Below are 23,538 nucleotides of genomic sequence, written 5' to 3'. Positions count from 1 at the left end.
TCGGCTGGTTGAATCATCGCCAAAACTTGATCAATGGACACAGGAAGAGGAGATGGCAAGCGTACTTAATTTGTGGATGTGGATGGGTTCGCTGCCCACACCTTCACCGCCCTCACTCAGGGCCTTGATCTGGATCAGGTAGTTGTCGTTGGAAGACAGCGTCAGCTCCAACCTGGTTTTGTTCGTCATGATGCTGTTTACCTCATTATCCCGGTGTCTTCTCAACAGCACCTAGAAGCAGCAATGCAAAACCCCCAAAATACAAAAATGTAGCAACACACAGTAACTTTGCAAAAACAGACAACCTCAAAATGAAAGACTGGCTAAAATGAGCGGTGAGGAGTGGGGGAATTCAAACTAGGAGAGTGACTAGATTTTGCTGATTGGATGATAAGATGAATCCTGATGCTTTGTGACAGTACAGCGCGGCTGGCTGATTGAAGCTGTGGATGTTCTGTCCCTGTGGACAACCCTACCAATGTGAGCCACTAATTATCAATATGGCTGAGTTGACCAGAGGCGATGGTATTGAATACACTTCTTTCATTACACCCCCGACCAACTACCTGCTCTTTGCTTCTTCCTTTTTTCAAATCAAACAACCCACACAAAGCAGCACTAATTGAAAGATTGCGTTTGAGATGGTTGTGTTGTATTTGACAAAATAATAGAGTTAGAGTGACATGAGACGTACAAGATATCCGATGACCTCTGCCTCCGTCTCCATGGCTATGACAGGATCCCAGTGCAGAGTGAGCAGAGAGCCAATCATGGTCCACTCTACGTTCAGAGGAGGCTGGCCAGGTGCTGCGAGAGGGTAGTGATGAAGAAAGAGAGAAGAAAAGAGAGATGCTCATATACAGCAATGTGTGTATGCTTGGAAAAAACGAAAGAGTTTCAGTTCTGCTTACATTTTGAAGTTGAATGTACAATAGACACAAAACCCACTGATGAGATTCACTCACGTGGCTTCTTGGTGGTGGCGTTTATGGGTGTAGACTGTGGCCCTGTCCCAGCAGTGTTAAAGGTACACAAAGCCAAGTAATATTGTGTGTTGGCTTTCAGTCCAGTCACGTTGACTGCTGAGTAGTTAGCAGAGATTCTCACTTTGCCTACTGTGTCAGGCTTGGTGTCATCTTCCCAATACACCACCTGTTTACCAATGGAAAGAAAACAACAAGAGGTTGAGACATCAGACAGGAAAAATTCAATCCTAGCCATGGGGACTTTTATTAACTCACACAAGTGATTAATTTCATCACATTATTAGAACTCACTCCTCCTCATCTAATCTGTAATGCCATTTAGTGTGCAGTAGGGGACTAGCTTCCCACTGAATAATACATTTTTCAATATCTAGGTCCTCAATTGCTGATACACCATCCTCTCTACCCTATGGCCATTCTACAAAGGCACCAATAGTAACCCTAAAAGTAGAATATGACAAAGTGCTTGTGTGACAAAGTATAGGGATATTCTGTCAATACTATGTTTTAGATCTCCTCTTTTTGGTAAAAGAAAATATATTCCCCTCACGGGGAATATGTACTTTCAATGATTAAAATACAGTTTCTGTACTTAGAAATGAACACATCCAGCAACAGCATGGATGAATATTGTATTCTCTCTAACACGAGGCACAGTGCTTAATTAGTTCCCTTGAGGGTATTAACTTTCAATTAACGATGCAGGTGAAGAGATTTTTGATTAAGCAAATGAAATAATCCAATGCTAGTTTAGGGTCATATACAATATTCATGTCTCTGGTATTAAGTGACAGAGTTAAGTCAATACATAATTAGAGAGAAAAAGTGAAGTCTACCCGCACTCCTATATTCCTGGTATTGCTATGAAACTAAATTAATCTATTAGATACTATTTTTCACCCCAAAACAACATACTGTTCTGGAGTTAAAAACTAGCTCCATACTGTAGATGATGGGCCTATTATTGTGCAAATCAGTTTAGACCTATCCTGCCTGTTTGGATACTAAAACAAACAACACTAATGCATCTGTCTATGATGTCTTTCAGAATCTTATGACCTCCACTGTACCCAATGGCTAAGGTTTAAGATGCATAACAACAGCTTTCCTCCGTAAAAGCGCCTCTCTCTCAAATCCTTTTTGGTGACATGATAACACTATTGTATCTACACAATATAGCCATTGCCATGGCAACCATGGGTTTTGTGCCAAGGGGCAGGGGTGAGAGGGATTGAAAGAGCACTGGGAAAAAAATGTGTTCTTAAATGGATGGATGATAGCTATCCTCATCAGGTTTCAGAAGCCTCTGGTGGGTGGTCTTCAGAGCAGCAGTGTATAAAGCGTAAATCATAGTCCGCAGGAAGCTGAGACGCGATAGTCTGGTGTCCCAATGTGACATAGCTAGGCGGCTCTGAGAACACTATCCGAGCGAGACGCACAGCTGAACGGGCACCTCCCCACAATTCCCAACCAACACGGCTTTGGGACGCATCCTCCATTTATTTGAATGTGTTGACACTAGTTGGAGAAATTGCTTGAGTAGTCGAAAAGTATGAAAGCCAACGGTCCAATATTCTAGAACACTGCTGTGTGTTTTGGACTATGATAAACCCTTAAGCAACACCCACTCTCTGAGGGTGTCTCAGGGGGAGTGGGATATACACAGAAAATAACATTTCCAGTTCACCAAACACTGTACAGATTACACACATGTACATTTGTGAAACAAGACAAATATAAGCACCCTTTTTGACCTTTAATCAATGTGATATATATATATGTATATGTACAGGCAATTGCCAAAATAAAGGAAACACCAACATAAAGTGGCTTAATAGTATGTTGGACCACCACCAGCCAGAACAGCTTCAATGCACCTTGGCATAGATTCTACAAGTGTCTGGAACTCTATTGGAGCAGTGTGACACCAGAAATTCCATAATTTGGTGTGTTGTCGATGGTGGTGGAAAACGCTGTCTTAGGCGCCGCTCAGGAATCTCAAATAAGCGTTCTATTTGGTTAACATCTGGTGACTGAGATGGCCATGCCCTATGGTTTACATCGTTTTCATGCGCATAAAACCATTCAGTGACTACTCGTGCCCTGTGGATGGGGGCATTGTCATGAGGCATAGCCATGGCGTGCCCAGCATTTTTGACCTTATGCATGATGTGATGTTAATTTCTTAATTAACTTAGGAACCACATCTGTGTGGAAGCACCTGCTGTCAATATTCTCTGTATCCCTAATTTACTCAAGTGTTTCCATTATTTTTGTAGTTACCTACAGGTACAGGTACAGGAGTGAACATACTATACTATTTACAAGCTGTTGTCAACGTTATAGAAGTTCTCATGATATCTTATTCAGTGAAATGTTACATTTACACAGCACTCCAGGGAATATTTCAAGAATCGTCTTAAAATAGTTTAAATAAAGCTACTGATTTGCATATAAATATTAGAAATGGCATCAGAACGTGTCTGGCCGTGTCCGAAATCTGTCTTGCCTACTACTTACTACAACTACATAATGTGTACTATTCATACCATATACTATTCAGAACATACTGTTTAGTCAAAACGGATGCAGTAAGCAACAAATATCAAGCTACTAGGCTCACCCATCCTGAGAATGCGTCATCTAATGCGCAATTGCATTCATTTACGCCATTTGTTCATTTGGTATAGCGGTACTCATCTTATCTCATTATCGGCTGATTATCAGTTTTTGTCAAACACACGTGAGTCTGGAGAGATGATTCTCTTCCTCAAAAGTGTTCAGCAAATTCTACCCGATGAAAAGCCTAAATGAGTAATAACCTGGCATTTAAAGAATACTTGAAATTTCACATACTATAAACCGTTATATTTTCACATGCCTAAAATGTCTACTATTTAGAATGCAAGTATGGTTATTTATTGAGCAAATTGAGAGAATCCTACCTCATAACCCAGCACTCTTTCAGGGGTGGCAGGGAGGGCTTCCCAGATCACTTCAATTTGAGCTGCAGACACACTCCTGCCCCAAACCCTCTTAGGAGCCTCACTGGGGACTGCAGAAATAGAGAGCTGGTGAGCACCACTCACTCAACACCATCAAACACACTAATAGGAAGCAGAAGCAGGCAGAGAATAGACCTGTAGTTTCACTGGAGAGAGCTATATTGCTTGGGCTTGGTTTTTAATGGGATCTGTGACTGACATTAGGGAAGACTATCTTCACGGCAAATTCAATTAACACAGTACCTCACTGACAGCCCAGTGTAGTAAGTGTCAGCTAGGATTTCCTGTAATCTACCTCTGCAATAACAATAACTAATATCAAGTTGAAACTCCCAGCTTGAGAGGGGGAAAAGTGTCTGAACCAACTTATTTCATCATTACTATTCAAGGTCGTGCCTCCAGAATACAAAAGATTAGGAGCAGTTTGAGCGTGGTTCCACTGGCTGCCATTGCCTTTACCTTCCTCTGCTGAAAACACTGTGGCTATGGAACTGAAAGGCCCCTCCCCGCGGTTGTTGTACGCCCCAACCTTCACATCGAACGGAGAGAAGGCCGGGATGGTGTCGTTGCGGAAGACGTATCGGGCGACCCCAGGCGTGGAGATGACCACTCGCGTCCAAGTGACAGCACCCAGTGGCCGGAAGGCGATGATGTAACCGAAGCCCTCTCCATTCTGCAGTTCCTCAGGCACGGGCTGGGAGCGAAACACAAAACTATAGTGATATTAAAACGCATACAGACAAAGACACTGACACCCCTGCCTTTGTCCTCAAGCACCCGCCAAAGAGGGCTTCAATACGAGCTGCAATGATTAGATGCGGCGTTTTCCCCCCTACACCACAACCCACAGATCCTTTTCTCCCTGCATTGGTACATCATTGTGGATGAAGTGGGCTTCAAAGAAACAATCTCTTTCCCGGAGTTGAATCACGTTGGGGGCTGGCACTCCGAGGCCAGACCCCAGAACGGAGGGGCTGGCTCTAGTGCAGGTCATAAAATTGCTCCATTCAATTCTGCACAATTAAGCAAAACCATTACCAGGCTATGGAGAGAGCAGTAAAACCTGACAGATGACTTACCTCCCAAGTTATCACTAATTCAGATTTTGTGCCGCCTCCACCTCCAACATCAGTGGGAGCTGTATCAGGCACTGTAAGGCAAAGCCCAAAGGAAAGCAATTAGAAGGCAGTTAACATAGCTGAACTACAGGTCTATAAGTCTAGCCCCACGACAGTTTTAAAATGCATCCAGAATATTTTTTCATTTTACAAACCACAACTTCTCCCTTGATACGAACGACCCAACATGTTTTGGAGTATATCCTCCTACTCGAATAGCAAGTCTCACAATGAATAAACAACTTCGTTTTTGATTTAGCTGTTAAGTTTAATAGTCAGAAAATGCCATTTTACTTGACAACTGTTTTGTGGATGGCTCTGCACAAAAGATTTGCGGATCACTCATGTGCATCCTGATGTGTATTTACCCAAAGTAAATGGTCCATCACATTTAATCTGTCACATTAGCAACTGGTTCAACCAGCATTTAAAGTCAGATGTCAGGGTTCTGTGTATATCACTTTGTGTGTGTGTGTGTGTGTGTGTCTACATATGTATTTTAAAGAGAGTAGAGGAGTGACACTCACTGGCATCCTCTGTCCTGGTCTTGGCTGAGGCTGGACTAGGCTCTCCCATGCCCACACTGTTGCGGGCCACCACCCGGAACTCATACTCCACCCAGGCATTCAGACCCACTACAGTGGCTGTCAACGTGTTGCCATTGATTTCCTCGGGAACTGGAAGTGGAAAGGAGAGCGTTCAACATTACCATCTACATAAGCATGGCTAAGGTGTGCTCTGTTCTGTACTGTATGCTAGGTGTATTAGCTACCTGTGTCTACAGCTTGCCAGCCCACAGTGAAGGGTGTCCTGGCCTGGATGATGTAGCCGGTGATAGGGCTGCCATTGTCCCTACCAGGTTTCCAGGAGAGCTGGGCTGTGCTATCTGTGATCTCCTCCACTGCTACAGTGTCCGGGGGCCCGGGGGGACCTGACTCAATCAGACAATTAGCAAAGTGAGCCTCCACACCAGGCTCACAACACCACCACCACCCCTCCCATTCCCAACTCATTATGCTCTTGCCTTTACTGCTGACCCTGTTACATATCAAGGCCATCACACTCCATCTAATTAAGGGCTGTGTCCTTGGTCCGGCTTCACAGGGGCCTTTAATTCAGACGTGTGATATGTGAGGCTGAGAAGTGATTATGAACACAGGATCACTAACACCGAACAGGGACATGGGAGGGGTACATTTGTGAAGAGAGAAAGAGCGAGAGAAAGAGTTAGAGATTGAGAGAGAGACAGTGAGTGAGACAGAGACAGTGAGTTAGAGAGAGACAGTGAGTGAGATAGAGATGCAGCAAGATTGAGAAGTACAGCAAATATGTGACCCGCTTCAGGAAGCTAGGCATTTGTCGCACGTCACTACTTCACAGGAGAGGAATTTTGGGTCACTTAGAAATGTCCTTGTTTTTAAAGAAAATGTTTTAAAAAATTGTCCATTAAAATAACATCAAATTGATCAGAAATACAGTGTAGACATTGTTAATGTTGTAAATGACTATCTATTGTAATTGGAAGCGGCTGATTTTTAAGGGAATACCTACATAGGCGTACAGAGGCCCACTATCAGCAACCATCACTCCTGTGTTCCAACCTCACCTTGTGTTAACTAATCCACGTTTATCATTTTGAAAGGTAAATTGATCATATGAAAACCCTTTTGCAATTATGTTTTCCTGTTTTCCTGTTTAAAGAAGCAATAAAACTGGCCTTCTTTAGACTTGTTGAGTATCTGGAGCATCAGCATTTGTGGATTCGATTACAGGCTCGAAATGGCCAGAAACATAGAGCTTTCTTCTGAAACTCGTCAGTCTATTTACATCATTAACAATGTCTACACTGTATTTATGATCAATTTGATGTTATTTTAATGGACACAAAAAATATATATTTCGAGAACAAGGACATTTCTCTCTGTGACCCCAAACATTTGAATGGTAGTGTATATTTTTATCAAAGTGCGCTTTTTGGCAGAAATGCCTTCTGTTGCATGTGAACTTTAATGTGCCTCAATAACAAACTTGTATTCCATCTGTAAATATGAATACAATTGCTAAATTACGAGCCTAGTTGGATTAGCCAAGGAAAAAGTGAGAACTGTCCCGCTATCCATGATTGTCTGAGATAATGGAAGGGCTGGACATGCCGGGAGATGAGTTTGGATTGGTCTGCCATGTAGCATGCCTCTGTCTATAACGTGAGCTGCTCAGTACATGTTGATAGTCCTTTCTATCACAGTGTTTTTTAAAGATATTATGTTAGCCATCGAGAATTACAAAAGTTTTGCTACTTTTCTCAACAACATTGATGCCCTGAATTTACCAGGTGCTATCAACAGATCAGTTGGAAAAAGTTGTGATGGACTACTTTCTGCACACGCCATGGTCAGTGTGAACCGGAGTGACTTGACAACGCTGGCCAAACAAGATGTAGCTACAAACAAAACGTAGTTAAAGTTCCAGTTTGCCATGAAGCGTTCATCCATGTACACTGGTAAGAGTTTAGCTACATTTTCAGATATTATACGTGTCTAATTTTGTCAGAAAGTCATTTTCATTGCAAGTTAAAGAGTACTATTATCTAGCTAGCCAACGTTAGCATGCTGGCTTGGTAGCTAGCTAACAGTACGTGTATCATCTGTGTAGTAATATTATTTGAATCAGAAATCCCTTTGCATTGCAAGTTACTGCCTAATGTTAGCTAGCTAACATTGAACCTGGTTGGCTAGCTTTAGCTACTTGCAGATTCATACTACAGCTATGACAATGTTTGTATTGGTAGTAGTATGAGTTGGGATTATGCCGGTTCATTGTTTAGCTGGCTAGCTATCTAGCTACATGTCTAAATGAAAGGCTACACTTCACCAGATGATTACATGACCCATCAAGTCAGCCAGGTGTGTCGGGGTGACTGCGGCCATCTATTGTATTTCATGAACATGTGTATATAGGGGCGGCAGGGTAGCCTAGTGGTTAGAGCGTTGGACTAGTAACCGGAAGGTTGTGAGTTCAAACCCCCGAGCTGACAAGGTACAAATCTGTCGTTCTGCCCCTGAACAGGCAGTTAACCCACTGTTCCCAGGCCGTCATTGAAAATAAGAATTTGTTCTTAACTGACTTGCCTGGTTAAATAAAGGTAAAATAAAAAATGTCTAGACAATAGTGACCCATTCATTTAGCTAGATGTGGCTGGGGGGTGGTTATAGCATTTCTTTCACATGACAATTAATTTATACAAGTGTGTCTGGGTAAGCGTCATCTAATAATTATAACAAATTGATACAATATCTGTATAAATCTGGACACTTCCTGTTTTTGATATTGCTACTATGCAAGTGACCATTTCACTGTATCGTTTACACCTTCTGTATCCTGTGCATGTCACAAATACATTTGATTTGATAAGGTGTGTTTATACCATTGAAGGCAATGTGAAGAACAACATGACCTGCACCAAAGTCAGATTAGGATGTAGGCCAAGGACTAGATAAAGTGTATTTTTACCTGGAGTTTTTACTTATTGTAGGCTACTACTTTTACCACTTTTAGTATTGAAAACGTTGGATATTTACTACACTACTCACTCTGTTTAGCACATGCCCTCACATGTGAATCCTTAAAGAGATGGGTGGGACTAAGGTTTAAGAGGGTGTGAACGATGTTGAATGGGTGTAGACAAAGAAGAGCTCTCCATTAGGTGTATAAAACAATTCAAGGGCCATTTTCTTAACAGTGTGGTTACAAGTGTATCCACTTTCAAAGCAGAATTCCTTTCACATTGTTCCTTAACTGCAGTTTATGAGATAACATTTTCTTGAGCTGTGTGTCTTTTATCCAATGTAAAAAAACACCATACATTTTTTTTTGCTTCATAGGACCAAATCTAAAAGTGGTTGGTCACACATATGCTCCAAAGATGTTGTTGTTTGCTCCTCTGTTTCATTATTCAGATGCTTCTATGTTTTTTTGTCAATGTGTAAATGAGCCAATTAAAGCAATTCTCTGTAACAAACAATGGCTTTCCAAAACACCGGGACAGCTATTACAGTGTGTTATGGGCATGCAATGCATGCCAATGTAAATCACTAGAGATAAGTTACAATGATGAGATATGATACACTGCGCTTAACAGATATTAACTACTGCTGTGGAAGCTCACATTATGTGCCATTTTTAAATTTTAGCAATGCCAAATATTGTCTTTCAAAAACATGTCATACAAACGTTCTCATTACACCAACATCACACATTGTCACATTTGTATACCATGTCATGTCATTAAAAAAATTGGTGTAAGATAATTATATTTGTCTGCAGAGTTCTCACCAAACCATGAATATATTTATGGTTAAATTTGACATTTTAGTCTTTCAGCAGATGCTCTTATCCAGAGTAATTTACAGGAGCAATTAGGATTAAGTGCCTTGCTCAAGGGCACATTGGCAGATAGTTGGCTCGGGGATTCGCACTAGCGACCTTTCGGTTACTGGCCCAAAGCTCTTAACCGCTAGGCTACCTGCCGCCCCATAGGTAGCTTGGCAGCAAGTTTAATGAACCAATATTATTCATATAGGCCTATAAAATGATAGTCTGGTTGCCAGTCTGTTTAGATCACATTCCACTCCTTGTACTCCATGGCATGTGCCAAATTTTTAGCACATGACATGGAGAACAATGACTGGAATGTAAGCTAAACAGACTGGTACCCAGACTAATAAAATTAAGTACGTCATCTAGATTGCAATTCCAGCACCAATTTATTGCATGAATCAATTTTAATTGTGTCAAAGTGCTCACAAGATTTTACATTGGAAGCTCTATGATCAAACATTCACAGCCGGATCTATATTGTATTTCGACACTCAAACTTTTCTGAAGAAGCTCAAATGTAAATCACTTCTGAGAAATAAGTCTCTGTACACATGTGAATCTCAGAGCCAGAGTGAACATGAATTCCATAGAGGCAGATTTTACAACCTTGACAGTTGGTTCTTTTACCTTTCACAACCAAGATGGCTGAAGCAGACAAGCTCTCCACGTCGGTGTTGATAACACAGACATACTTTCCCCCGTGATTCAACTGGATGTTACGAATCATCAGATCTCCTGAGATGCTCTACAAGGGAAAACAACAGCACACAAGAAAATCTGATGTAAAATCATGAAATCCAAAGGAAATACACTCTGAACTGTTTTATAATTATTTTTGCGCAACTGCCTGTGTGATCCTACTGTAGGTTGATTAATAAATACATGCATCACATCGGAGCAATATCATATGCTGCTATCTTCTTTTTCTTTCCAAGTGTGACTGTAGCTTTAAAATGGAGAAAGCTCTGTGTACGGAGCTGCATGTGGTCCCCTCAGGTCACAGAGTCTTGTGACACACGGAAACCAGCAAGAACGTGAGCTGTGTTCTAAACAAACAGTCCTGTTGGCTACGCTTCAGGCACTGCATGCTCCCCTACTCAGCCTCGCACAGGACCACCAAAACAAACACACAACGGCTAATTGGCAAGATGATCCTAATTATTCAAGAATTACATAAGCAGGGATGGATGAGAAATTAGAACAACTTACAGACTAAGAGCTAATATTGTTCTAAATAAAACAGTATGCTCTTTGACGCCATGGGGAAACTAAAGCTGATAAACTATTGAAAAACCTAAAGAGGAGTGAGATGTGATGAAATAGCTTCAGTTCATCTTCCCATCTGCCATGGAGCCTTAAGTGGAGCTACAGAAGTCAATGTGGAAGAGCTATCAAATTTAAATGTCTTCATATTTTAAAGTGAGTGAAATGGGATCATCTTTATCTGTAGTTAACTATTAGGTACATAGCAATGGTACCCATCACTCTATCTGGGGAGTGGGACTCACATTCTAAAAATTCAGAGCCAATGTTCACTTAGTAGAGTGGTCTGTCACACAGTGGTCTGTCACACATACACAGCATGTCATCCTTCAGGACTCCTTTTAAAATAGAGTGTGCTTGTCTGGAGAGGATTCACCTGAGGGCTAGCCAGGTTAGACACACTCAAGCCACGCCAAATTTCATCAACTCACTGGGTAGTGACCATGGCTCAGCTAGGCTCGGTTGCAATTGGGCATGAACGCCCCGAGGATCCTCACCTCTCGGAGGCAAAGACAAAGCGGAGCAGAGTGGCACTTATGTGTGGCTGAGGGACGGCATGGCACTCCTCTCCTCTGAAAGGCTAACATGCTCATGCCATGTCTGCCTCTGACATGCCAGCCAGCAGCTGCCTGACTGGAGAGCGAGGGGTTAAATTCCATGCCTTGGCAGGCAGGAAGCTATGAGGCAGATCTGGTTTAATTATGTTAATTAATTCATCAGACGCTGTTGAGAGGAGCTGGTAATCTCCCTGGGCATGGGGATACGGAATATGTGAAAACTGTATCTCATTATTTGTGTGTCCACATGTCAATGTCATTTGTAATTGCCATTTGTCTATCCACGCAGGCGTGAACTTAGCATGACCACGACGTGGGAGGGGTTCAACTCTGATATCAACTTCAACTTTGATCCATTAATTATTATTTTTTTCAGCTATAGCCATACAATGAACCTTGGGTGAATAATGAATCCATAAAACAGTGATAAATGATTCTCTAAAACAATTTGGCAGAGACGAGCGCAGAACAAATGACAGTGCTCGTCTATCAAAAGGAACACATATTTTCGCCAAAGAGTAGTCAGTCTCTTATCGTTAATTGAAGGCATGAGGAATTCAGATGAACATTTTACTGGTGCGAAGGCTTGCCCTTGGTTAATGCCAGCCAACTCACTACAAATGATTTCAGGGCACAAGATTCATAAATAGGTATGCAAATTAAATTAACGCAAAGAGAGATGATACATTTTTTTTTATCTCCCTTGGGGTGGAGAAATTAGAAGTTTAAGGGATGAAAAGTAAAAACACTTTTAATTCATCAGGCTTCTTCCACCATTGAAACAGCTCTTCACCTTTATGTTGTCTTACGAATAAGATCACAATTATTATGGGCTGTCTGATAGACAGGGAGTTAAAAGATAAATGGAAGAGTAAACATAACTTGAAGCAATGGAAGTTAAATACAGCCTACTGAGGCATCGCTTCAATGTTAAAACTGCTGCTAAGATTTGATCCCAACAGTACTCTTCTTGAATACACGTTTAATAAAGTAGCCTACAGTGTGAGGGTAGGGCGTTTAGGAGGTAGCTAACCTACTATACAGAGATTATACAGAGTTTCCAAATGAGGCGTATTATTTTGCAGTCTGACACACTGTGTGAAACAATCAATCCTAGAATAGCCTCACAGCAGTTGTCCACTGCTCTGATGACTCACCCCTCCTACTCTGTCGAAATGGTCGGCATCCCCATGGAAGTCTATGAGCTGCCCGTTGAAGGCCCAGGAGAAAGACACATCCAAGGCTGGATCGCTGGCTATCTGGCAGGGCAGCACGATACTTTCGCCAACAATGATCTCCATGTTAGCAGGCCGCTGGGTGATTCTGGTGGGCTCTGTCCAGACAATGACAGCTTAGTATGCATCTTCATACTCTCTGGGTGGGAACCATTACACTCAAACAACTCTAGTGTAACTATATCATACTATCATTCCGACAAGGATCATCATAGCTACGTGTATCTTGGTTCTAGCACTAACTTTCAAAAACATTTGCATGGTCAATTTGGGGGGAAATGTTTGAAGTAGGATTATGCAAGCAGAATGCATTTCCAATGCTGGCTGTAGAGAATTGGATGCAGTGGAGTATGGGAGTCTTGTAAGGGAAAGGTCAGGATAATTACATTCCATTAGATTAAAGGGATCAGCTGTTGGAGTAAAACTTTAAATAAGCGAGTGAGAAAAACAAGGGAGGTGGAGACAGACGTTTACAACACACATGTACCAGATATCTGCATCTACACGTTAGGTCTCCGCATCCATAAGTAATGACCGTTACTTAATTGCAGTACAATAAATGATTGCCTATTTAAGCACCATTGAAATTGCTTTAATTAGAAAATAACAACTGTGACTGTGTTAAGTTGTACAGACAAAATAGTAAGGATCACTTTCATTAGATGTTAGGCTGGAATTATTAGTACATTTATCAACACAAAGAAGTACATACAAATATCAGACAGTACACTCTAAAAAATGCTGGGTTGTTGGATGACCCAGCTACTGGGTTGCAGGCAGTGGGCCACTGGGTTGTTTTCTTTAAAAAGTGAAAGGTTGGGTTGTTGATGCTGGGTTAATAATGCTGGGTAATTGAGATATGGGGCAGAAAACAGAAGGTGTGGCTTAGTAGGGGCATGGGTTTCAGATGGTTCTTTTTGCCAACTTGTAAAGGTAAATGTCATTCCTGTTCATCCGTTGTGTTGTACTGTTGTCACGTTAAGGTTAAACACTTTTGTAGCTTCACTGAAGCTTATTGAAGTGTGGGCTGCAGGGAGCCTAGTTGTTAGAGTGTTAGGCCAGTATCCGAAAAGTCGCTGGTTTGAATACCCGAGCCTGCAAGGTGAAAAATCCGTCGACGCTCCCTAGTTTTGGGGGCGATGCCTCAGGGATTATTGGGAGAATATGTTATGAGAGCTCACCTGTGATAAACAGCCTTCCAGTGGTGCTTGCAGTTCCAAACGGATTCTTAGCGATGCACGTGTAGCTTCCCGCATCCCTCCTGGTTACATTGGCAATCTTCAGTGTCCCGTTGGGGAGCAGAGTAATCCTGGGGGATGAGTAGCAGAGATTCAGAGCTTGTGCTTGGGTAGAGAACAGAAGTGCCGTGTCTAAATCCAGTGCTAGGATGCATCATCGCCTTCCTTTCAACACCATTTACATGTTTCCTTCTATTCCAGAGGAAAGTCCAACTGTCATTTCAGAAAATGGACTTTGCATTTTTCAATTTCCTATGAAGATTGGTGTCCTAATGCCAATCCTTCCACCCAGGCTTGTCATCCAAGAGACTAAATGACTGAAATGTAAGTCTTCGCATATACTAAGCATTCAACATGCACAGATGCTGCATACTACTTTACCGGGCTTTGTTCTCTTCTCATTAGCCTGTACTCCTATTCATCCACACATCTGAAAATATTCTAATCACACATAACCACACTTTGTGAATGGGTGAGAATTCATGCTGAGTTCCACACTACCTCTCGTTTCTCTGCACGATCTCATTGCCTTTCTTCCACAGGCTAATTGCCCGGGGCGAGGCTTGGGGCTTGCACTCCAAAGCCACATCACTGCCTGAGCGAGCTTTTAGCAGGGCCTTCAGTGGATTCTTGGAGAAACTGGGAGGTGATGCTAGAGAAGATGCAGGGGGTGAAAAAAACGCAAAGAAGACAACTTGAACCAACTCCCAGATCAAATGTGCTGAGCTGAGATTGACTCTCATTCCCTCCCTCCTTCCCCTACCCTCTGGCATAAAAGCCATTATTTCCATAGGAACTGCTCCAGGGGTTGAAGCCCCCCCCCCCCCACACAGTATGAGATTCTCTAAACTTTTGGCTTCATCTGTCATCATCATGTTTTGTCAGCCATCATCTGAGACCCCCAGTGTCATTAAATATCAAGACAGAATTGGATTTCTCATCCAGTAGGTCAGATAGAACTCATCAAAGCTCTCCAAATAAATCGATATGTCATCTACATGAGAAAGCCCTCTGACGCCACTATGCAACGTATCTGTAGCATCAAAATCAATATAATGAAATGATTGAAACTAAAATGAGACACTCCATCAGATTCAGATTTTCTTTTCTGGAGCCGAAGTGGCATTAAATGAGGCAGCAGAGTGATTTTTGAAAAGGGTAATCGCAGGATGCTAGTTGTACCTTTAAGAATATGATCAAACACACAGCAAGATAGACACAGATAAAAAACAGAGAGGAAAGCAATCTTACCTAACACCATTAGCTCAGCGCTGGAATAAATAATGCCATGTTTGTTTTCAGCCACACACTGATACATCCCGGTGTCTGACAGGTTTAATGCTGCTATGGAGAGAGCCCCGTTTTCAATTTGTCTCCGGCCCTGTGGATGAGAAAGCAGACAGATCTGTATACGTATTGCTGGAGCAGTCTAATATGTCCACAGGCGCAAATGCAATTACTTGTACACTATGAAGAGACGAAGAAAGCAAGAGAGAAGAAGACTTTTTTTATTTTATATCCCTCTGTTGCAGTATGTATGCTCAGATTGGGGCTAAAAAATGCTGACCTGCAGCTTCAATGAAAAGGAAAAAAAAAGCAATGTTGACAATACCAGTAGAACACTAATAAGCAATTTATTTTCCATGGCCATCCAGTTGGAAAAGCCACTAAGACAGGTCTGATTTTTTTTGCTGATGTCTTACTCAGACTGAATTTTAACCCCATCAGCTGTTCAGAGAGCCTGAACCACGGCACATTATGGTGGAGATGTTGATGTGATGTGTCTGTGGGACAGGTCCCTCAGATCGGATCCATCACAGTGCTGTAAAGGGGGGGGGGGGGGGGGGGGGTGAAAGGGGAGGGGGGGGGGGGGGTGAACGATCTGCATGCTCAGAGCTGGTGGTTGCCAGGGCTCCATACATACCTCTGCCATTAGGTTGTCTCCATTCTTCAGCCAGCTGTAAGAGGGCTTGGGCTTCCCATTAGCCTTACACTCCCAGAACAGATTCTCCTCAATGGACAGGGCCCCGTCGATCATTGTCTGGAGCCAATGGGGCTTCGCTATGAAAAGAGGGAATATGCAAATGCCAGGGACATGGATTCAAAAGACATAATGACGATAAAAAGGACAACTGAGTCAAGACTGAAAATTAATTGTTATCACGGACCACTGAAATAATATAAGCATTGAATGAATATTCCATCATTTCACACAATTACTATGCTGATCTCACTGAGCATTCCAAACAGCCAGGTTTTCTATCAGACGTCCAAGGCCACAGCCAGTATTCCGACTGGAAGCCTCCATAAAAAAATGGGGATATCTATTACAACAGCACGTTGACTCATAAGTCTCTCTGGATTTGAAATGGATCACTTACCATGGAAGGAGATACGACCTCGTGCAGCGTTTTTGCCTCTGCTATTTTCTGCCACACACTCATACGTCCCAGTGTCTTCCTGCTGGAAATTTTGAATTTCAAGGACTGCGTTGGAGTTCTTCATCTTCACCTTACTGGGAAACGGGACGCCACTGGTTCTCCTCCAACTTATTTCTGGGACTGGGCTGCAATATTAGGAATGAAAAAAAAAGCCCTAATGACGACGACTGTCTGAGGTGGAAAAAATGTGATTAACTGTACAGAAGCTTCTACTGTGTAATGGAATTCAATTATTCTCTAAGGATGAGGCTGCCAAAACCTTTACAATTACTGTAACCATACAAATCTGTCTCTCATCCATTTTTCACTGTCTCAAATTTCTACGGCTTTGCCTTCCTGGGAGATGTATGAAAGGACATTTGATTTTCACATCCTTACGAAGTGATATTGCTTTCTGTAGCCCCTTGGGAATCTGTGATATTTGTTTGTTTATCCCCATTAGCTTTTGCAGAGGCAGTAGCTATTCTTCCTGGGGTACAAAAAAATCCCACAAAACATGACAAGTAACAAAGTACTGATAAACTGACAGGCAAGAGCAGTCACACACATTTTAAATACAATGATATGCAAACGATTCAAAAATGCCAAACTAAAAAAGACAAATACCACAAAAATGTGTGTTAGATCGTGTCTGTGTGTGCGTGTGTTTGTGTGTCACCTGACAGTCCCCGCTGTTCCATGAGATGTTGTTTAATATATTTTTTAAAGGTAATTTTTCTGTTTTCTTGAATAATTGGAGATAGAAGGGAGTTCCACGCGATCATGGCTCTGTATAATACTGTGTGTTGCCGTGGATTTGTTTTGGATCCCGGGTGGCACATCTTGTGGGTGTCTGAGCTGAATCTTATTTGATTATGCAGAAAATCTGGAATTTTCATTACAGTAATACATCTCATAAAATCTATGAGAAGCAGTTAATCTCTTGTCAACCCTCAACCAGGAAAGACAGGCATACATGTTGCTGATGTTAGTTCTATGTGTGCAGTTAAGGGAAAGCTCTTTTGCGGCTCAGTTTTGAGCCAGCTGCAGCTTTGCTGGTTCTTTATTTGCTGCACTTGACCATATTACCGGACATTAATCAAAATGGAACAAGACCAGAGCCTGAACAACTAGTACAGTTGATTTTCTTCACAACAGCTGATAATTAACAACTGATTATTAACCATCCAATGTTACACCTAGGAGTTCAGCTTCCTCAACTTGCTCAGTGGTCACACCATTTGTACACAACTCCAGTTGAGGTTAAGGTCTTAGAGAACGCTTTGAACCAAATAAAATTGTTTTAGATGTATTTAAGAACAGTTTATTATTAATCACCCATTCTGATACGGACTGTAAATCCTTATTTGGAATTTCAGTGAGCTCACTGGCTTCGGGTGCTGACATGTAAAGTGTGGAATCATCCGCATACATCGTCATTCTAGCTTTGTGTAAGACCAGTGGCAAATCATTTGTAAAAATAGAGAAGAGTAACAGCCTAAGGCAACTGCCTTGAGGGACTCCGTACTGTACATATCTGATGTTAGAGAAGCTTCCATTGAAGAACTCTCTCTGGGTTCTATTGGATACATAACTCTCCAACCATGTCATGGCAGGTGATGTAAAGCCATAGCAAGTCAGTTTCTTCAATAAAAATGTATAATAAAATCACATCCTGCACTGAAATCCATGTATTTTAAACAATCATCTGTCATTGGAGTCAGTGCAGTACAAGTGCATGCCCTTCTCTACAGTCTCTACAGCATGCTGAAAGTCAGTAGCTAACTTGTTCTCAGAAAAATAGCATTGTATTTGGTCATACAAATGATTTCCATTAGTTTACAAAGAGTAGGCAGCAAACTGATTGGGTGTCTGTTAGAGCTGGCAAGGGTGCTTTACTATTTTTAGGCAGTTGAATGACTTTAGCTTCCTCCCACGGCTATGTACACACACCTCTTTAGGTTTTGGTTAAAGATATAGCAAAAAGGGGAGGCAATACAGTCCACTACCATTCTCAATAGTTTCCAATCAAGGTTGTCTATATCTGGTGGCTTATCATTATTGATGGATACCAATAGTTTTTTCCAGCTCTACCACACTAAGTTGACCAAATTCAAAACAGCACTCCTTCTCTTTCATTATTAGATATTTTATACAAAAATATGATGGTTCACTGTTCAATGTTTTCATTTCACTTAAGTTTTTCCACTTTACTAGCGAAATAGCAATTGAAATGATTGGCAATATCAAAAGTTTAAAAAAATAAATAAATGACCCATCAACTTCATTGAACGATGGAGATTAATTGTTTTTTCTGCCCATGATATCACTTAAAGTACGCCGAAGTTTTTACCCATTGTGTTTTATGTCATTTATCTTGGTTTGGTAATATAGTGTAGTCACAAAATGTCTCAATTTAAAGTATGTCAACTAATCAGCTGAGGAGCCTGACTTGTTTGCTACCTCTTTTGCATAATTTCTTTGAACCATAACATTTTTTTCTATTAATCATCAATCCAGAGGGTTCCAACAGCTCTCACAGTTAATTTATTAACAGGTGCATGAATCATGTTACACGTATTTCCAGTGTTGCATCTGGGTTCACTTCCTCATACACATCAGGCCAACAGACATATTATACATCTTCAACAAAAAGAGTCATGAGAAAACATTTGGTATGATCTCTTGTAAATTACTTTAGGCTCAACCTTTGGCACTTAAGCTTTCCTTCTTATTGCCACGATGTTATGGGAACGGATATTGTTTTCGAGCAAAGCTCTGCAGCATGAGTGAAGATCTGATCAATACAAGTGGATGTCACAGATCCAACACTATTGATATGCACTCTAGTTGTTTGAGTGATAACCTGGGTCATATTGCAGGCGTTAGTCACAGTCAGAAAGATTTCTCTTGAGAGGACAGCTAGTTGCTAACCAGTCAATATTCAGGTCAACCAGAAAATAGACCTCTGTTTAACATCACACACATTATCAAGCATTGCACACATATTATCCAAAATACTGACTGTTACGACTTGGTGGCTTATAGCAGCACCCCAAAAGAAGAGGCTTTAGATGAGGCAGGTGAACTTGCAACCACAAAACTTCAACATTTGACTTGAGCTCTCTAAGCTTTATAGGAATATGGCTCTGAATTTACACTGAGTGTACAAAACATTAGGAACTCTTTCCATGACAAGTTTGACCAGGTGAATCCAGGTGAAAGCTATGATCCCTTATTGATGTCACTTGTTAAATCCACTTCAATCAGTGTAGATGAAGAGGAGGAGACAGGGTAAAGAAGGATTTTTAAGCTTTGAGACAATTGAGACATGGATTAAGTATGTGTGCCATTCAGAGGGTGAATGGGCAAGACAAAATAATGCCTTTGAACAGGTTGTGCCAGGCACACCAGTTTGAGTGTGTCAAGAAATGCAACGCTGCTGGGATTTTTACGCTCAACAGTTTCCTGTGTGTATCAAGAATAGTCCAGGCAACTTGACACAACTGTGGGAAACGTTGGAGTCAACATGGGCCAGCATCCCTGTAGAACGCTTCAGAATTTTAAAACTTTGTTTCCATTGAACATTCCATACAAATAAAATCATTTGAGTTAATTATATGAAGAGTGCCTTGGTCGTCCTTTCTTTTTAATGGCCAATTTACCCCTTTTACAAGAGCACCTTCTGCCTACCAAAATCTACTATTATCTTTGCAGTGCATTCCCTTCCTCCTTTTTCTACAAGTTAATCACAGCACTTGTGTAGTGCTTAGAGGAAGCAGCTCCACAGTAATGTTTTCTGTGTTTTGGGGACATTTTACAACTCATACTATGGATTTTACCCAAGAGGCTACAAGATTTTCCTATTCCCATGAAGAGGGTCAAAATATTATTACCACTGCCTCTTTGCTAGATGAGATGACAGCCACAGAGAATACTGGAACGGACTTGAACAAGGCTTACAGAGACTTGCAACACATTATGGAGAAAGACACCAAACTTGACCTCAATTCTATGAGCATGTCTGACTATTGGAGAAAAGGCCTAATCCCCAGAGGCCTCCGTATTATGAAGTTTCCAGCTAATGGAGCACAAGGTAAGACTGAATTTAGAGATAAATGGGAGGCTATTCTCAACATGTGTTCTTTTGACCTAATGCTACTTCTAATAGAGGAAGTGATAAAGGACATGTAGTCCAAACAGAAGTTGAAGAAGTAAAAAGGAAAATTACAGAACACAGTGACAATTCTAACAAAGCACGAAGTGATGAGATTTTGAAAGAGGAAATAGACACATTCACTCTGACATTGAAGCAAGACAAGCTAAGGACATTTAGAAGATATGCAGTAGACTATAGAGATGGCAAGGTCTTTTCCTGGAGAAAACCAACCCACAAGTTTATGTTTAATCTGTTTATTTCAACTTTATGAGCAGTGGCGAAGAGGCTCACCCCAGACACTCAGAGGCCGGCTCCTCCAGGAAGAGTAGCCACACAGGATCCCCAACAAGAGAGGGAGAGGACGCGGAAGAGGTCAACACGGAGGGGGAGGAAGAAATCAAGACTATCCAACCACACGGAGCAGGACCAGAACAAGGCTGTGATCAACACTTCTGGAGAACCCCTTTCTGATGATTGTGTAAGGGTCGTCTAAAGGACTGTCCTTTGCCCCCACATACTCAACAAATGAATTAAATACAAAGATAGACATATTTTGATTCTACAGGAATCTAAATTTGAAGGCCTGGTATAAGCAAAACAACTCTCCAACTACAGACACCAGTGTTTCAGGTCAAGCAGTTTCTGTGCCCTCAAAAACATATTTTAAGCCCAAGTCCACCTTTTGTCCCATTGTCCAGAATGCCACACTAAATACACTTGCCACGAAGATGGATTTTGATGTGGAGAATCCGTTTAAGGGTAAAATTGACTCTAATCAAACGCAACATAATCTAAGACAGAGAGGGATGCAGTTGAATCATTGTCCAACAGTGTATGGATTGTGGTTTAAAAAGCAGAGCAAGGTGGCGCTATAGTAGTGTGGAGTAAAGACAAATGTGACAGAAGCCCACCGTCAATTAGACAATGATGAATTCTACCAATCTCTTACCTTGAACCATAAAGATGACCTAAAAACTGAATTGAAAGGGATCCTCACAGAGGCTTAGGATAATGGCTACATTTCAGACACTGAGTTCAAATGTACTTTCCATGGCAGTCGGCGTATGGATTATTTTTTATCTTCTTCCAAAAATCCACACGAATCTTGAAACCCCCTATGCACCCTTTCTTGAGTACCCGGCCTGAGACTGAGATGCCTCCCACATAATTCATTGTCACACTGACTGAATGGACTCTTAATCATAACATCTTTATCTTTCAGGACCGTATTCTTAAACAAGTCAAAGGATGTGCCAGTGGAGCTTGCTTACAGCCTTTCCTATGCTGGTTTGTACTTAGGTAAATGGGGAAATGACTTCATTTTGACCGGATTATACAGTGGGGACGCTATATTGATGATGCTTGCCTGTTCTGGTCTGGCTCAGAAGATGAACTTATTTCCTTCCACCAATACCTTAACAGCATTAACCCTAACATCAAACGAACTATGGGTTACAGCAAGGATAACATACTTTTTTTTTGACCTTGACATTAGTAAAAAATGACAAAGGTTGTTTGCACACATCAATCTTTAGGAAACCTTCAGATGGGAAAACCATTCTGAGGGCAGACAGCTTTCAAAAAAAGGCTAAAAGAGAATATTCCAATTCCAAAGAGTCAGAATTTGCCATCAGGAAAAAGATTACAGTGTCAAATCTGCTGAATTCGATAATCGCTTCTTGAATCTGGGCTACAGCGCTCAGGTCCTGTAAGATGCAGGTATAAGGGACGTACGACTTGACAGAAATAACTTGTTGCAAAGGGAGTGCCTCCTGATGCATCAGAGAGAGTGTACTTTGTTACAAAATACAGCACTGAAGCAGAGAACAAATCATTCAAAAATAATTGTGGAATCATCCAAAGTGATACGCTACTGTCCTACCCTAAATGACAAATGAGTCCACATCCATCTTCCTGTTGACTCTCAACAAACTTGGCTAGACCCCAAACCTATGGGTTCTTTTAAATACAACCAGTGCAACCATTGCAGAAATATTGCACAGAAAAAATATTTTGTTGGAGTATCAAGTCAAGCATTTCACTAACTGCAAAACCACTCATGTCACCTACAGATTGGAATGTCCAATAGTGCAAGGTGTTCTACATTGGATGGACAACGAGACACCTTCAAGACCGCTTAGCGGAACACAAGTACGCCATACGGGTAGGCAATGAAGTCTACCTCATGGCAAGGCACTACAAGTCCCTACACCATGGCAAGGCACTACAAGTCCTTACCCCATGGCAAGGCACTACAAGTCCTTACCCCATGGCAAGGCACTACAAGTCCTTACCCCATGGCAAGGCACTACAAGTCCTTACCCCATGGCAAGGCACTACAAGTCCCTACACCATGGCAACCCTGCCTCCTTACAAGCTATGGGTATTGAACATGTTCCGACCTCAATTAGATAAGGAGACCATCTTAAACAGCTAAACCAAAGGGAACATTTTTGGATTTACAAACTATAGGCTACTAAGTACCCTGGTTTAAATGAGGATATGGATTTTTCACCTTTCAGTATCTGGGGTGACCACCATTTGCCTCATGAAGCGCAACACATCTCATTCGCATAGCGCTGATCAGGCTGTTGATTGTGGCCTGTGGAATGTTGTCCCACTCCTCTTCAATGGCTGTGCTAAGTTGCTGGTTATTGGCGGGAAATGGAACATAATGTTGTACATGTTGATTCAGAGCATCCCAAACATGCTCAATGGGTGACATGTCTGGTGACAGGCCATGGAACAACAGGGACATTTTCAGCTTCCAGGAATTGTGTACAGATCCCTGCGACATGGGGCTGTGCATTATCTTGCTGAAACTTGAGGTGATGGTGGCAGATTAATGGCACGACAGTGGGTATCAGGATCTCGTCATGGTATCTCTGTGCATTCAAATTGCCATCAGCAAACCTCTCGCCCACACGGTGCCACATGGTCTGCGGTTGTGAGGCCAGTTGGACATACTGCCAAATTCTCTAAAACAACGTTGGAGGCGGCTAATGGTAGAGAAATTAACATTAAATTCTCTGGCAACAGCTCATGTGGACATTCCTGCAGGCAGCATGCCAATAGCACGCTCCCTCAAAACTTGAGACGTCTGTGTTATTGTGATGGCCTTTAATTGTCCTCAGCACAAGGTGCACCTGTGTAATGAGCATGCTGTTTAATCAGCTTCTT

At 41.7% G+C, this 23,538-nt stretch overlaps 1 protein-coding gene across 1 annotated transcript in view; it reads right to left on the bottom strand.

The window, feature by feature from the left end:
* cntn3b (contactin 3b) overlaps window positions 1-23,538 on the bottom strand; it is a 70,100-nt gene that overhangs the window by 4,250 nt on the left and 42,312 nt on the right. Inside the window, exons 8-22 of the mRNA XM_036983344.1 lie at window positions 16,161-16,345; window positions 15,704-15,840; window positions 15,031-15,160; window positions 14,281-14,431; window positions 13,723-13,850; window positions 12,464-12,639; window positions 10,114-10,231; window positions 5,882-6,040; window positions 5,637-5,786; window positions 5,071-5,141; window positions 4,451-4,685; window positions 3,932-4,041; window positions 966-1,152; window positions 695-807; window positions 66-231 (exon numbers count right to left, since the gene is read on the bottom strand). Coding sequence (XP_036839239.1) covers window positions 66-231; window positions 695-807; window positions 966-1,152; window positions 3,932-4,041; window positions 4,451-4,685; window positions 5,071-5,141; window positions 5,637-5,786; window positions 5,882-6,040; window positions 10,114-10,231; window positions 12,464-12,639; window positions 13,723-13,850; window positions 14,281-14,431; window positions 15,031-15,160; window positions 15,704-15,840; window positions 16,161-16,345 — 2,216 coding nt within the window. The remainder of the gene's footprint in view (window positions 1-65; window positions 232-694; window positions 808-965; window positions 1,153-3,931; window positions 4,042-4,450; window positions 4,686-5,070; window positions 5,142-5,636; window positions 5,787-5,881; window positions 6,041-10,113; window positions 10,232-12,463; window positions 12,640-13,722; window positions 13,851-14,280; window positions 14,432-15,030; window positions 15,161-15,703; window positions 15,841-16,160; window positions 16,346-23,538) is intronic.

Source organism: Oncorhynchus mykiss, chromosome 7 (assembly GCF_013265735.2).
Source record: "Oncorhynchus mykiss isolate Arlee chromosome 7, USDA_OmykA_1.1, whole genome shotgun sequence".
Classification (NCBI taxonomy): domain Eukaryota; kingdom Metazoa; phylum Chordata; class Actinopteri; order Salmoniformes; family Salmonidae; genus Oncorhynchus; species Oncorhynchus mykiss.
The sequence above is the reverse complement of the archived record's forward strand: the minus strand, read 5'-3'. Positions and strand labels throughout refer to the sequence as shown.